General features: G+C 31.7%; 1 protein-coding gene across 1 annotated transcript in view; it reads left to right on the top strand.

The window, feature by feature from the left end:
• LOC127712362 (centriolin-like) overlaps positions 1 to 15426 on the top strand; it is a 28729-nt gene extending 13303 nt beyond the window's left edge. Inside the window, exons 13-22 of the mRNA XM_052218749.1 lie at positions 220 to 282; positions 2295 to 2490; positions 3870 to 3910; positions 5017 to 5188; positions 5906 to 6492; positions 7447 to 7627; positions 8297 to 8461; positions 11097 to 11171; positions 12003 to 12083; positions 13145 to 15426. Of these exons, the coding sequence (XP_052074709.1) occupies positions 220 to 282; positions 2295 to 2490; positions 3870 to 3910; positions 5017 to 5188; positions 5906 to 6492; positions 7447 to 7627; positions 8297 to 8461; positions 11097 to 11171; positions 12003 to 12083; positions 13145 to 13276 (1693 nt within the window). The 3' untranslated portion in view covers positions 13277 to 15426. The remainder of the gene's footprint in view (positions 1 to 219; positions 283 to 2294; positions 2491 to 3869; positions 3911 to 5016; positions 5189 to 5905; positions 6493 to 7446; positions 7628 to 8296; positions 8462 to 11096; positions 11172 to 12002; positions 12084 to 13144) is intronic.
• The last annotated feature ends 1148 nt before the right edge of the window (positions 15427 to 16574 follow it).

Genomic DNA, 16574 nt, shown 5'->3' with positions numbered 1-16574 from the left:
ACAGACATTCTGGCTTCTGACAGGTTTATGTGAACAAATGCTGCATCACCATGGCATTTTGAAAATGACTTACATTTATATTGAGAGCAGTCATTAATACATGTATTATAATGCCTGTTTGAATTTCTTACTGTAGATTAAAGAATGACACATGATTACTTTACACAATGAAAAAGTTGAATATAGATTTGATATGACATAATATATTATGTTTTGTAGGTCAAGTGACAATGAAAGGAAATTAGCTAGTACATTAGTAATATTCCAAGAAGAAAAAGAGAGGTAAGATAAATGTTAGTCATGAGGGTAATAAATGGAAAATAAGCAACAACAGTCACCTTTGCAAACAATGTAATTTGATTTCATTTGATAATCTGATGTTCAACATTTCTTAATTCTACATCCTATAGCATTGGTAAACAGTTTTCAAAGTAAGAATATTTTTAGATTTCTGACAAAACATGTGTACATGGACTTTCTTTTAAAATCTTTTATCTGATCAAAATCTTCAGATATGTGCTGTTGTAGAATTATTGATTTCCAATACTCTTATTCGACAACATTTTTCCATATGCTATGACCTTAACAACAAGACCTCTTGTTAGAACTTTGGCCATTGAACAGCGCAAGGGAAAAATTATGATGAAAGAACAAACATGCACCAGAAGGTTAATAGTAATAACGCATTTTTTGCTTTCATATGTTATCATCGCATGCATTCTACCAAATCTAATTTCAAAACATCTGTTAATGAAATAATTTGGAATAGATACAAAGATTTAACAGAAATAATAAGGATACATTAAAGCACTAGAATCTTCAAAAGTTACATATGTGACATTGTGATTGTTGTCTATAAATATATCTCTATATAGATATAAGAAGATGTGGTATGAGTGCCAATGAGACAACTCTCCATCCAAGTCAAAATTTATAAAAGTAAACCATTATAGGTCACAGTACGGTCTTCAACACGGAGCCTTGGCTCGCACCGAACAGTAAGCTATAAAGGGCCCCAAAAAATTACTAGTGTAAAACCATTCCAACGGGAAAACCAACGGTCTAATCTATATAAAAAACGAGAAACACTTATGAACCACATCAACAAACGACAACTACTGAACATCAGATTCCTGACTTAGGACAGGTGCAAACAAATGCAGCGGGTTTAAACGTTTTAATGGTACCAAACCTTCACCCCTTTTCCGAAACAATAGTGTAACATCACATTATAGAAAGACACACTATAAAATATCAACTGAAATAGCTTAACTCAGTCAAAGGACATATTAACACCATTGAACATACACTGAACAAATAAATTTGACCTATGACACAATGTAAATACAAAATAAATAAACTAAGGGAAGAATAATAAAAGTAACATGTTATATCGGTAAGAAATGTTAAACAATTAAAGAAAAACAATATGCTATATTCATTTCTGCTTGTTCATAAAATTATACACACACTATTTAGTCTTCTTTCCCCCCAAAAAATCATACTTTTATTGTTTGACTAAATCGTTGCTAATGCCCCTTTTCAACTGTTCTTGTAATTGTAAGCTGTAGATTACTGGATTTAAACATTGCCAGTTGTAGTGTACACATTTGAATAAAAGCTTAATATAGGATACCAGTTATTGAATCATGTGAGGTAAATGATTTTTATGCCCCACCTACGACAGTAGAGGGGAATTATGTTTTTCGGTCTGTGCGTCCGTTCGTCCGTCTGTCCTGCTTCAGGTTAAAGTTTTTGGTCAAAGTAATTTTTTGATGAAGTTGAAATCCAATCAACTTGAAACTTAGTAGACATGTTCCCTATGATATGATCTTTCTAATTTTAATGCCAAATTAGAGTCTGGACCCCAATTTTAGGGCCCACTGAACATAGAAATGATAGTCCGAGTGGGGCATCCATTTACTGGACACATTCTTGTTAGTTTGTAGAATATGGTTGGTTGAATAAGACAGAAATCTTAGCCTGATGGGTCTTCACTATCCATTACAAGTGTGTTTTGATATTAATATTCAACAATGATTATACACATGAACTAAAGTCTTACTTGTAAATGATTTTTGTTCTTCTCTGTGAACTTGTGTATCAGGTCATCCACGACAGTAAGATAAACATTAATTTAGATTGTCTGTAGTGTGAAATTTTCATGTAGTGCACATTTGTTTTAAGTTCCATAAGAGATTCCCCAAAATTAATAGTTCAGACTGTGTTTTACAGGACTTATATTTAGTAATTGACTTCACTAATAGTAATTTGTATATTTTTTCATTTGATAGATTAGAATTGTTATCAGTAAATCTCCAGCGGACTGTGGACTCATTAAACGAGGACATAGATACTTTAGAGAATGATCTGTTTTCCACCAGAGAATTTTCATCAGAACAAGCCTCCAGGCTAGTCAAACTTGATGAAGATTTATCCCTGGCTAACCAAGAACTGAGTCATACCAGACTGGAAAATATGGAGCTTAGAGTAAGTATTTATGACAGGTATTATTGTATTTTAAAAGTAAATTAAGTAATGGAAGTACAGATATCATAATGACCATACTGAAAGAAATTATGGTCAACTTGTAGGTGACTATATGGAAATAAGGAAATGTGGTAGAATTGCCAATGAGACAACTTTCCACCAGAGACCAAATAACATGGATGTAAAGCAATATCTGTTTCACTGCAATGTAAAATCCCCTTTAAAATACCAGTATAAATATAAAATTAGGTGTAATTGCTAATGGGACAGTCATTTTATACCACTGATCACTTGTTAACTTGATCATCTTAGTCTCCCTGTACTGTTTATAACATTGCTGTATTAATACATCTACTCCAAAGTACAGTCAACAATTTTAGATTGTAGGACGGTATTATTTCATATCAACAGATAAAATACTTTGAATTTAATTATAGTAACTGCAGGCATTCTTTAGTATGGTATTATTTCTTATAGTGTAATTTGGGCATGTCCTATAGACACAAATTATTATACCCTGCTCCAAAGGACACACATGCTTTATTGTGTAATATGTTTTCAGAATCATCGCTCATTAACTTCCTGTATACAAAATTCTTAAAGGGTGGGCGATGGTGGGTGGTATCATTAGTGACAGTTTTACTTGTTGTTTCTGTATGCTTTTATTAACATTTTAATATTCCACTGATCAAAATTAAAAGGTGGAAGGTTGCAATCTCCAAATCTAGTTTAAAAAGACTAAGTGTCTATGTGGCTTAAGTCAGAACCCTGGAAGTGTTTTTTTTTTTTTTGCTTTTCTTTTTTATATTTTTTTAATAATGTTTTTGTCATTTAAGGAATATAGTTTTGATAACAGTCATTGCTAGTCTTAGTTAATTATAATCACAACTTTTCTTGATTTAGAGCTTGACATATTGTATAGGCACTTGTGTAATAATGAATACCATAATTATGTTGGACTAAAGATGTCTTTTGTATAGGCACTTGTGGAGTAATGAATACTATAATTATGTTGGACTTAAGATGTCTTTTGTTTTTTTGTGTATTTGGATGGCTATCTCATTAACTTGCTTTTATACCCCTGCTATAAAAAGTGGGGGTATACTGTTTTACCTCTGTCTGTCCATTTACCTCTGTCTGTCCATCCATCTGTCCCATGAATATTTTTCGTCGCATCTTTCTCAGGATTGCATTACAAGGATTTCTGAAATTTGGTTTCAGGGTTTATATGAGTCAGCTATACCGTGTGATGCGTTTTCAGATTCATCACTCAACAACTTCCTGTTTACCTTATACTTTTAGCGGGGGCAGGGATATCATTAGTGAGCAGTAGCTCACAAATTCACTTGTTTTAATTATTTTGAAATATTTTTCTTTAGGATAGTTTAGCTGTATTCAGAGGAAATCAGGACTATTTACAGTAAGTTTAAATAAATATTGGAGGGTTTATCATGTGTGCAATTTGTGTAAGATTGTGAAACGTCACTTATCATTGGTTATTTACAAATGTCCTCTTCATGGTGTATAATTTCATAAACAATGCAATTTTCACTTAATCTTATTACCTCCTTTATATAGCTTTGTTACTGACTAATTTCTTTGCTATTGTGATTTTACAAAAACAGAGACAAACATAAACATACCTTAACAGGATCCTATAATATTAACACTTATCAGTCACTTGTCATACTTCCTTTGATCTTGTCGACTAATGTTATTTACATCACTGTACAGGTGAATTGTGCAACAAAAAAAATCAGACATTATAAAAATGAGGAGATTCAGTATGACAACCAACAACAACAAAAAAACAACAAAAAAACCAAAAGAACAACAACCACTGTACAGGGTCCTGAAAGGTACTTGATGAATATGGTGAGTTAAACATTTTTGTGGGCGCCCAACCCTCCTCAATTGGCTAACATGGGACAAGGGTGTAACAGCACATCAGAATAAATCAAAAATCAGTTGGAAAGGGCTTAACTCATAAGATCGGCACTAACCATTAAAAAACATACCAAAGGACAAAAAACTTTTATGGATAGTAGAGACAACTACTAAAGAATCTTAGAAAGACAATTGAGCACTTTATTAGAGTAATTTAATAAAGAGTTAACCATGAAGTGCAGAAAGTTTGACTTTCTTATATCTAAGTAAAAAAAATCTGGATGATTAGGGGTGATCACACTATCTACAAAGTTGAATAGCAATACCAGTAAAAAAAATTATGTATAACCCTTGACTGACATTGGTATTCAAACAACCAACAATTTAGAAGTGGTCAATAGCTGTAGAAGCAAATAAAAATATTTTTGAAGACTATATAGTTTTTGAATATTATTCATTGGAAGTTGTATATAGATTAACTAATTTTTTTAACTGTATTGTCTAGTAAAATCAAATTTTCTTAATTTAAAAATCAATCTCGTATGTCTGTTCAAAAAAGAATTCATACTATATGAATTTAAGATGTAAAATGTTTACTATTAAAATCTTATTCTAGTCTGTACTTTGGTGTCGTTGTAGACAGGGTGTTGATCTAGCAGAGAGCGAGCTCCAGAGAAAGTCCTCAGAACTTGAGACACGGAAGGCTGAGTTAAGGGAAAGCACTTTCTTATTAGTGGAGTTAGAAAACAAAATGGCTAGTTTGTTACAAGGTTTAAGGAGCAGAGCAGGACTTGAGCATGTACATGTAAAGGTATAAGATTGATGATATGGGTTTTAATGGTACATAAGCTAAGTTATTCACATCTTATCATTAACATTACGTTGTAAGAAGAAAAAGCAAATTAAGCAAAAAAGTGTCTATGCATTTTTTCCAGTTCAAAGTTTATAGTATGGTTACTGTTGATGTAAGCTGAAACATATAGATTCCACCACTGCATCAAATGTGTTACAGTATTTCTCCACTTGAGACCGTTGAATTTTAAAATTTAAAAAATGATGCTTGCCGAGATTTTTGAATATTTAAAATTTAACTGTTGAGAGTGGAGAAGTGTCCTAATACACAAGATATAGTAGTGGAATCTGGTTCTCTAATGATTTTTAGACGATATCTAAACAAGGTTTATCCTTTCTTTTCAAAGATTTGAAGAAAGTTGTGTTCTTTATATATGAAGTATCAGGCATGATCACCTTTTTTCATGAGTCACAATAGAAAATTCAGTAGAAATCAAGACAATTTGATGTCATCATTGAGTTTTGACCAATCATTTGCTGAGATCAAAGTTTTCTCTAGAGATGAGAAATATTTTTCTCACACTGATTGAGAAATGTGAAAATGGCATGAAAATTAAAGAAACCTAATTTAACAAGAAGATCACTGTTTTTTTTTTAAATTTACCTGATCTACTTAAAATGAAATTTCCAGAAATACATGTGGACTTTTGAAATAAGCTAGATTTTTTATTTTTAGTCAGAGCTGTCGAGTCCACAAACCAGCTGTATGAAACCAAGGTTAAAACCATCAGCTAAGAAGTCTGCAAGGAAGACACTAACAAACAATATTTCAGACTCTTGTCGTAAAGTGCAGGATCGATCATTCCTTTCTATGGTAATTAAAGCAGCGGAAGGCCAGAGTGACAGTGAATATGAATCATGTAAATCTAGTCCAAGTGACAAATCATCAAGGAGTACCTCACCCTACATAGAGGGTGTCACACCGTTTGATGAAATGTCCACTATTTGTGAAAAACGGAAAGACAGAGACTCTATCGAGGAAAGTCCCAGTGCCCTCAGTAGGAATAAATTAGGATTTTCCCGGAGAAATAGTGCCTTTGCCCCAGTGAGGACTGGAACTAGTGTAATCAAATCCAAGCCTGGACCATTAGATTCTACTATGAAAAATATGAGTGTTATGTCTCAGTCACAGTTAGAGGACACTAATCTAAGGCTGGCTGAACAGATAGAATGTATTGGTGAAACATTTAGTGAAATAATTAGATGTGCTGGTATCATAGAAAAAGCTTCCAGGCTTTCAATCGATGATTTACAATTAGAAAAGTAAGTTCAACTTTCACATGTTTTTATGAGAAGCATGTTATGTCAGTCTTAAAGTTGTATTAACAGTTTTTACCTGTACCAGTTGTATTTTTTGCAATGTATTTTGAATATGAAGATATTTGAAGATAAAACAACATATTCAAACATTGTTCAATCAGAAATCGTTCTATAGAAAAGTAAGATTGAGGGATGGTCACAAATTGGAAATTGAAATAGAAGTAATGAGTAGCAAAATTACTTACCGACATTTACCTACTATCTCATTATTTTTGAAACTTGAAACATTTCTGAAGAATTCTAAAAATTGAATCTGTCATTTCTGAATAAAGAAATGGTGAGTGCATTTAAGTATCTCATGTTTGGAGACATTTTTGCACGCTTAACATTGATGCCCATGAAGATGAATATCATCTTGTTAGTTTTTTCCATATATATGACAAAAATTACAAGATCATTGAGAATTATAATGTAATCTTTCCTTGGTACCCACTACTCACACCATCCACTACACTCATCGATCACCCATGTGAATGTTATAATTTTCAATATGTATCACTTAAAGAATTGCGCTTTTTCAGATAGTGTTCATGCTTTTCTAAAAAAAAATTAGTTAGCATTCAGAAAATGATTCAGTAAACGGAGAGTAAAGGTTATACAATAATAAGGAGATGTGGTCTGATTGGCAATGAGATAACTTTTCACCAAAGATCAGAGGATAGGAATGTGAATAACTTGAGGTCACCATATGGCCTTAAAATGATGAGGAAAAGTATACACTATAGTAAGCTATAAATGGCCAAGGGGGTAGGGAAAATAAGAAACAATTCAAAAGAGAACAAAAAAATCAGTTTGGTCAGATTGATTCAAAATTATTATAAAAAAAACCTGCATGCTAAAAATATTGTTTTGCCTTTATTTTTCTCTCTTCAGCTTTTCTCTTTTTGTATTTTACAGTAAAGAATTGTGTGAACAATTAGATATATGCCAAATATCAGAAAAGAGAACAAAAGAAGAATTGTCCATGAAGATAAGTCATCTTTCTGAATCAGAGGCAAACATATCCACACTGACAGAAAATATTACAAGTCTGTCTGACAAGATAGGTTTCTATGTAAAGCAGGAGGCAGAAATGAGTGTAGGTGTTAACCTCATATTGAAGGGGTTATATAAAAAACAATTTGAAAAATGACAAATATTAACATGTCGTAACTTTATCTCTTACTCTGACCTATATGAATCTTATAAATAACGTTTTACGTTTCGTTGAATTATATAAAGTTTTACATTTGTAGGTCATTTTTCAGATTTTAAATGACCCACAATCATAGAACTTAGTGTAAGGATGAATTCCAGATCCAGAGAGAGTAACAACTCCCACAAAAAGTAGTCATACTGGAATTTAAGTCTTCATTCATTTCTAATGAGTTAAACATGCTATTTCATCTCTCAGATATGGTTTACCTATTATAAAATGAGACTTATAATTTGAAAAAGAATATAATGTTGTATGTAAGCAGCTTCCCTATGAATTTAAATTTTGTCAGATAATATAAGTATATATAATGTAAAATAAGAAGATGTTGTATGATTGCCAAGTAAACTGTCCACCAGAGACCAAATGACATAGATGTTAGCAATTATAGGCCACTTTATGGCCTTCAACAATAAGCAAAACCCATACAGCATAGCAAGCTATAAAAGGCCCCAACATAATAAAATGTAAAACAATTCAAACCAAAAACCAAAAACCTGATTTGTACAATACAACAAATGAAAAACAAATATAAAACAATTTATTTTATAGTATTTGAAATCCAACCTGTCCACAACCAAGTCACAGATAGAACAGTTAGAGGCAGAAAAACAGATCTTATCTACTCAGTTGAAGGCTGTACTGGCAGGTGACACAGGAGAACCTACAGGCAACTTTGCTAAATACCACAACGATATAACTACACTTAAACTGAAGGTAATCATAAATAATCAGTAGCTAAATACCACAACGATATAACTACACTTAAACTGAAGGTAATCATAAATAATCAGTAGCTAGATACCACAACTATATAACTACACTTAAACTGGAGGTAATCATAAATAATCAGTAGCTAAATACCACAACAATATAACTACACATAAACTGGAGGTAATCATAAATAATCAGTAGCTAAATACCACAACGATATAACTACACATAAACTGGAGGTAATCATAAATAATCAGTAGCTAAATACCACAACGATATAACTACACTTAAACTGAAGGTAATCATAAATAATCAGAAGCTAGATACCACAACGATATAACTACTCTTAAACTGAAGGTAATCATAAATAATCAGTAGCTAGATACCACAACGATATAACTACACTTAAACTGAAGGTAATCATAAATAATCAGTAGCTAGATACCACAACGATATAACTACTCTTAAACTGAAGGTATTCATAAATAATCAGTAGCTAAATACCACAACGATATAACTACTCTTAAACTGAAGGTAATCATAAATAATCAGTAGCTAAATACCACAACGATATAACTACACATAAACTGGAGGTAATCATAAATAATCAGTAGCTAGATACCACAACGATATAACTACACTTAAACTGAAGGTAATCATAAATAATCAGTAGCTAGATACCACAACGATATAACTACTCTTCAACTGAAGGTAATCATAAATAATCAGTAGCTTAATACCACAACGATATAACTACACATAAACTGGAGGTAATCATAAATAATCAGTAGATAAATACCACAACGATATAACTACACATAAACTGGAGGTAATCATAAATAATCAGTAGCTAGATACCACAACGATATAACTACTCTTAAACTGAAGGTAATCATAAATAATCAGTAGCTAGATACCACAACGATAGAACTACACATAAACTGAAGGTAATCATAAATAATCAGTAGCTAAATACCACAACTATATAACTACACTTAAACTGAAGGTAATCATAAATAATCAGTAGCTAAATACCACAACGATATAAGAAGGTAATCATAAATAATCAGTAGCTAAATACCACAACGATATAACTACACATAAACTGAAGGTAATCATAAATAATCAGTAGCTAGATACCACAGCGATATAACTACACTTAATATGAAGGTAATCATAAATAATCAGTAGCTAGATACACTTAAACTGAAGGTAATCATAAATAATCAGTAGCTAAATACCACAACGATATAACTACACATAAACTGGAGGTAATCATAAATAATCAGTAGCTAAATACCACAACTATATAACTACACTTAAACTGAAGGTAATCATAAATAATCAGTAGCTAGATACCACAATGATATAACTACTCTTAAACTGAAGGTAATCATAAATAATCAGTAGCTAAATACCTCAACGATATAACTACTCTTAAACTGAAGGTAATCATAAATAATCAGTAGCTAGATACCACAACGATATAACTACTCTTAAACTGAAGGTAATCATAAATAATCAGTAGCTAAATACCACAACAATATAACTACTCTTAAACTGAAGGTAATCATAAATAATCAGTAGCTAAATACCACAACGATATAACTACTCTTAAACTGAAGGTAATCATAAATAATCAGTAGCTAGATACCACAACGATATAACTACACATAAACTGAAGGTAATCATAAATAATCAGTAGCTAAATACCACAACTATATAACTACACATAAACTGGAGGTAATCATAAATATTCAGTAGCTAAATACCACTGGAAGTAAACAAAAATATCTAGTAGCTACTGATTTGGTTAGGATGAATCTGGGGATTAACTTGTAATCAGTGATTAATTAAGCAAGCTCCAATCTTATGTACATGCTGACAATATTGTAGTAAATTTGAATATAAATATGTGTTATGCTTGCCAATGAGACATTTATTCACCAGAGACAATAGGACAGGGGTGTAAAGAACTACAGGTCACCCCATACCATATTGTAACCTATAAAAGACACTAGTAATTGCCAATTATAACATGATTTCATATTTATATTCATGATATTATAAATAAACAGAAGAAGGGTAGTTTTGAAGGTTCAACATAAAAATAGCTTATCCTGTCCAGCTGTATTTACTGTCATACGATATTTCACTACAACTATTCACTTGAGGATCACTAAAGTTTAACCACAGGCAAATGTTGTCAACGTTGCAAAATATTAGAAGCATTAAAACTTAAAAAGATTGTATTAGAACAATTGAACACTGTTGTTTGTGTATGAGCAGTATGCTGGTTTATATAAACGGAAAAGATCAAATTCTTTATTAAAATGGAAATAAAAATATTGTAGTTGAACACTTTTGCCAAATATGAAATTAAAGTATTTGTTTATGATTGTAAAGGAAAAAACTATCCAAAAAAGAAAGAAGATAATATCCATACATCCATCACATGTTAGGTTAAAGAAGAGGAACAACACTATCTATATCTAAGTAGAAACCCAAACTGTATCAGAACTCAATAATGCTTGGCATTGATTTTTGCAAACGAATATTCTAAGATGATAGACAATGAAATAATTATTATTTAAATAAAGATAAAAATTATATGTAAGTTTTTAAACAATTATTTCAGATTCAGAAATTAAAAGAAAAGGTGAAACAAAGGGAAGAATACCATGAAACATTAGCTGTAAAGGCTTCTAAGAGGGTAAGGAGAAACGGAAAATATCATTCATCTGCTTTCTGTTTGCAGCATAAATGTATAAAATGTATTTCCTTTTAGTCAAAAGTGACCAGAACATATAAACCCAGTGAGAGGTATATATTTCAATGAAGTTGTGTGTCTATTCATATTTTTTGTCTCATATTTCTCAGCCTTTTGTCAAGCCTGTGACATTTATGTCACAATAGCGAGACATAGCGATCCTAGATTCCGTTGGCAGCGTCAACATTTAGGTTCAGTTTGTGGTTAAAGTTTTTTAGACATCATTAACTTTGTTTTTATGAAATTTGTACAGAAGCTTGTTTATGACCAAAAGACAGTATTCAGAGCAAAATTTAGAAAATATTTATTTTCATTTTCCGTATACAATTTTTTTTACATGATAAATTTGTAAACATTCATGGATTGTCATGAAACTTGGACAAGCTGATCTTCAAGACCAAGAAATAGCATCTGAAGAAAAAGTTTGATTATTTTTTAAATTCTGTATTTTACTGATAAATGGACTCACTTTTTAAGTCAACATTACACTTATACACTGACAGCAGCAATTGCAGGCGAGGCACAGGGTTCCGTGAACCCCTTACAAATTTTTATATTATGGAATGATTTGGTATTTGGTCTGCATCTGTATTTTTAATTGTACCATGTAAGCAATTTTCAGATCTGTCAGACCTTCACTTCCTTTGATAGTTTAGATTTTTATTATACCCACTAGGCATGCAACTGTTTGTAAATGTCTAATAAGATATGGGTGAATACTTTGTACAACATCACATGCAACTACTGTTTAGTATGAAATTCATATGTTTGTAGATAAAAACATTAGATGAGAATTGGAAGAAAGCTGAAGAGGAAGTGTACAAATTTGATCAGTTAGTGGATACAATCAGGGAGGTAAGTCAAAATAGGAAGTGTACAAGTGTGGCCAGTTAGTGGATACAATCAGGGAGGTAAGTCAAAATAGAAAGTGTACAAGTGTGACCAGTTAGTGGATACAATCAGGGAGGTAAGTCAAAATAGAAAGTGTACAAGTGTGACCAGTTAGTGGATACAATCAGGGAGGTATGTCAAAATAGGAAGTGTAAAAGTGTGACCAGTTAGTGGATACAATCGGGGAGGTAAGTCAAAATAGGAAGTGTACAAGTGTGACCAGTTAGTGGATACAATCAGGGAGGTAAGTAAAAATAGGAAGTGTACAAGTGTGATCAGTTAGCGGATACAATCGGGGAGGTAAGTCAAAATAGGAAGTGTACAAGTGTGACCAGTAAGTGGATACAATCAGGGAGGTTAGTAAAAATAAGAAGTGTAAAAGTGTGACCAGTTAGTGGATACAATCGGGGAGGTAAGTCAAAATAGGAAGTGTACAAGTGTGACCAGTAAGTGGATACAATCGGGGAGGTAAGTCAAAATAGGAAGTGTACAAGTTTGATCAGGTAGTGGATACAATAAGGGAGATAAGTCTAAAGAGGAAGTGTACATGTTTGATCAGTTGGTGGATTCAAGCAGAGAGGCAAGTCAAACAGGAATTGTTCAAGTTTGATCACTTGGTGCATTTGGAATTCCCATACCAAAACACTGACTTTCCATTTTCTGCTTAAAAATATCAGCTTGTTAATGCACTACCTTTAGAAAACAGCTTGACAGATTCAACAAAATTTGCACAGGTTTTCCACAGAACATGAAGTTGAGCAGCTGCTATTTTATTTTTGTGTCTTTATGTTGTTTGGGGTTTCCAATTCTTTCTACTTGGAAGACTCACACATTTAAAAAAAAAAAGTGTATAATTTCCAACAAAGTAGGTTTATTGTATATAACATTGATATGTATGTTTATAGGTCATTTTTTATTTCTTGGCTACAAAATATTGTCAAGAAATTTAATAGATGTAGTCTTTTTTACCATTTCCTCAATATTTCATTGAAATGAAGTAATTTTTTTATGTTTTTATTTTCCAGACGTTAATAAATTCAGGGTTGATACCAAAACACAAGGAATCATTAGCACGTATTATAAGAATGATTGATGGATTTGAAAGTGTACAACCAAAACCAGGACCACTGAAGCCAGTAAAGACAGCTCTCTGGTAGTACAGCTATTAAAAGACCTGGTATCCATAATATAGATGTCAACACTTACCTCAGAACTATTATTTTTACTTCATCAATATAGCTTTTGTAATTCCGAAATGTTTTGAGTGTTATTGTGTAAAGTTCTTATTTGATAATTGCATGAAATTGATTTATCAGATGGATTTGTGTTGAAGCAATCATTTTTTCTAGGATAGTTTTGTTGTTTTGTCACTGAACTGAACATTAAGATAATCCGTTATTTTAGAATTATTATCATTATTTTAATTTCAAAATGTAAATATCTGCTAAGGGTATCTTATATTATATATTAAATGACTTTTTAATCTCATTAGTGGAAACAATTGCAAACATTTCATGAGTACCGCGGTACATTAATTGTGGGATACATTTTTTGCATATTTCAAGGGAATTACATTGTTTTATAACAAATGAACAAGATTCAGCTATATTATAGAAATGCTTGTAACTGTTCAAACTTTCAATTTTTAAGAGTTAAGGGAAACAAGTATTTGCTTTGTGTCATGCAAGAAATTTAATCAAGTTGTCATATAAAAAAAAAGAGTTTTATAAAAATAACAGTGATCTGAAAAAATGGCACATCAAAAATACTGCAATGTTATGTAATTATTTAAGCCAGATTTAATATTAAAAAAAAACCATAGGACTGATACATGGAACCCAGGGAAGGCACTTCAATAATAGAGTAACTATCTATACTATAGAAGCAATTTTGGAGACCTGCATACATTTTAAAATAGAACAACCCACCCATAGTAGCAAGTTGTCTTCCCTTGGTCCCATGTGTTTTTTTATGGAACAGCCCTTATATATTTTTGAAGTTGCTGACTTCTATTTCAATATACATATACATGTACTTGAAGCTGAAAATGAATGTAGTATAATATTTATTAACAAGATCCAGCCCCAGAACCACATGCATATTTATTTCTGCGATAACCCTCGTTATTTCATGTAAATATTTGAATACTACATGTATCTATGCATTTCTTCAACTTTCAGGCAGTATTGTTCACATAAATGTAAAGATCCTACCGGTAATTTAAAAATAGTGTGTTGTTATATTTTGAATTGTTATTTTTAGGTACTCCCTTTGTCAAATAACTTAATTAAACATATTTTTAAAGGTATTTATTACAAAGCGTACATCATGTTAACGTTTACCATCAACATTTTTACATCAATGCACATACTACTTGTACAATCGATCATGATGTCAATATTTATTTTTACTGTGTCACAATCTGTCTTGTTATTATATCGAGATAACCTGTTGTAACTTATAGAAATAAAAAATCTGCATTGTAGTCAAGAATCTGTTTTATTTAAAGAAAGTGGCCTCTGTGGCTGAGTGGTCTTAAGTAGTTCATCTAGGGTAATTACTAGCCTGGCAACACTGTCACTAAGGTTGTGATTTCAAAGCGTGATTGTGGCAAGATGTGTTTGACTCTGATATTAATTAAGGATGTTTGCTCCTCAATTTTAAAATAACAAGCTTTTTAAAAGACTGTTATAAATTGATAATATATAAATAACAGAATTTAAAAAACTGAAAAAATTATAGATCCATGTCATTGTTTATGAGATATAATCAATTGAAATTTGTGTGGGAAATCATTCTCACTAGATTTTTCATACATTTAACATTGGCACCTCTTTCCTTTCAAAAAATGTATGAAAAAAATAACGGATTTTATAAGATTTTCAAAAATGGCTTTTTATTAAAACAATATGTAATAAAATAATAAAAGAATAGTAGGGGTTAGCAGCCAAAATTTTATATTGGCACTACATGGATAAAACTAGAGTATTCCAAAAATCTGACAAAAAGTCTATCTCATTAGAATCAGCTGTTAGTTTTCGCTACAACACTCCATCCCTTAGAGGGAGTGTAGCGTATCACAACATAGGATTGTAATCAGATTGACAAAAAGTAAAAAAACAAGAGTAGCAAACATCCTTAATTGACTAGGCTTGACAGTTTTCCAGTACATTTTTACTTTGAAACCTCTTCACTTGCAATTGACTTCCACTCTAACTTTAGAATTGGATTGTCTATTAAATGCAGTACTGCTTGTAGATGATACTTGGCTAAAATGTATTAAACAACAATAAACCAGTTGTGACACACTTCCATTTTGTTTTTCTTAACTATCTTGTAACTGTCTGCATATACATGTATTACCAAATAATGACATGACCTTTTTATATATTTGACCTATTGGAATTGTCCAGAGAGAATATTCACAGTGGGAGTGGCAGTACTTGTTTATTGTTTAATTCAATGTGGTTTGGAATATTTGCTCACATGAAGAGTGACAGGTCCCAGGACATTTTTGCAGTCTCGTGAGAAGTTTTCAAATTTGCAAGTGTAAATGGCTGTTAACATATTATATTAATCTTTGCTTAATTTCTATGTATGAAGAAAAGGAGATGTGTAGTATAAGTAAATAAGACAGCAACCCAAGTTAAACGACACACACAACCTATATTACTGTACATCTTTAGTTCAACATAAAATGGACTTTTCCTTACAATATTTTGAGTTCTTAACCCTTTCATGTCTAGAATAATTGTGTAAAAATGTAACAGACTATCTAAGCTAGTCATCAACTCCAAATTTCCTTAATGGCAAAAATAAGAATATTAAAGATATAACTAACAAGAGTGCACACGCTGAAATGTCTCACCTTCTTTACTAACCATTGATTTTATGTTGATAGTCCTAAATATAAAGCTTTACTACAAGTAACACATAAACTTAACATGATCCAAGAAAATGAGGTCAAGGTCAGATAAACCAAACGAGAAATACATGTACCCCTTACAATCATTCAATAAACCAAACATAGTTGACCTATTGCTTATAGTTTCTAAGAAACAGTCTTAACCAAGAAAACTTAACATTGACCAATGAACCATGAAAATGAGGTCAAGGTCAGATGAACCATGCCAGACAGTGACGTACACCTTACAATCAATTGATGCATTAAATATAGTTTACCTATTGCTTATAGTATCTAAGAAACAAACTTAACCCTGAAAACTTAACATTGACCAATGAACCATGAAAATGAGGTCAAGGTCAGATGATACCTGCCAGACAGACATATACACCTTACAATCCTTCCATACAACAAATATAGTTGATCTATTTCTTATAGTTGAAGAAAAACAGACCAAAACACAAAACTTAACACTGAGAAATGAACTGTGAAAATAAGGTCAAGGTCAAATAAAACCTGCGAGACTGACATGTACATCATAAATATTTCCA

Source organism: Mytilus californianus, unplaced genomic scaffold (genome assembly GCF_021869535.1).
Source record: "Mytilus californianus isolate M0D057914Y unplaced genomic scaffold, xbMytCali1.0.p SCAF_8, whole genome shotgun sequence".
In the NCBI taxonomy this organism is placed as follows: Eukaryota; Metazoa; Mollusca; class Bivalvia; order Mytilida; family Mytilidae; genus Mytilus; species Mytilus californianus.
The sequence above is the reverse complement of the archived record's forward strand: the minus strand, read 5'-3'. Positions and strand labels throughout refer to the sequence as shown.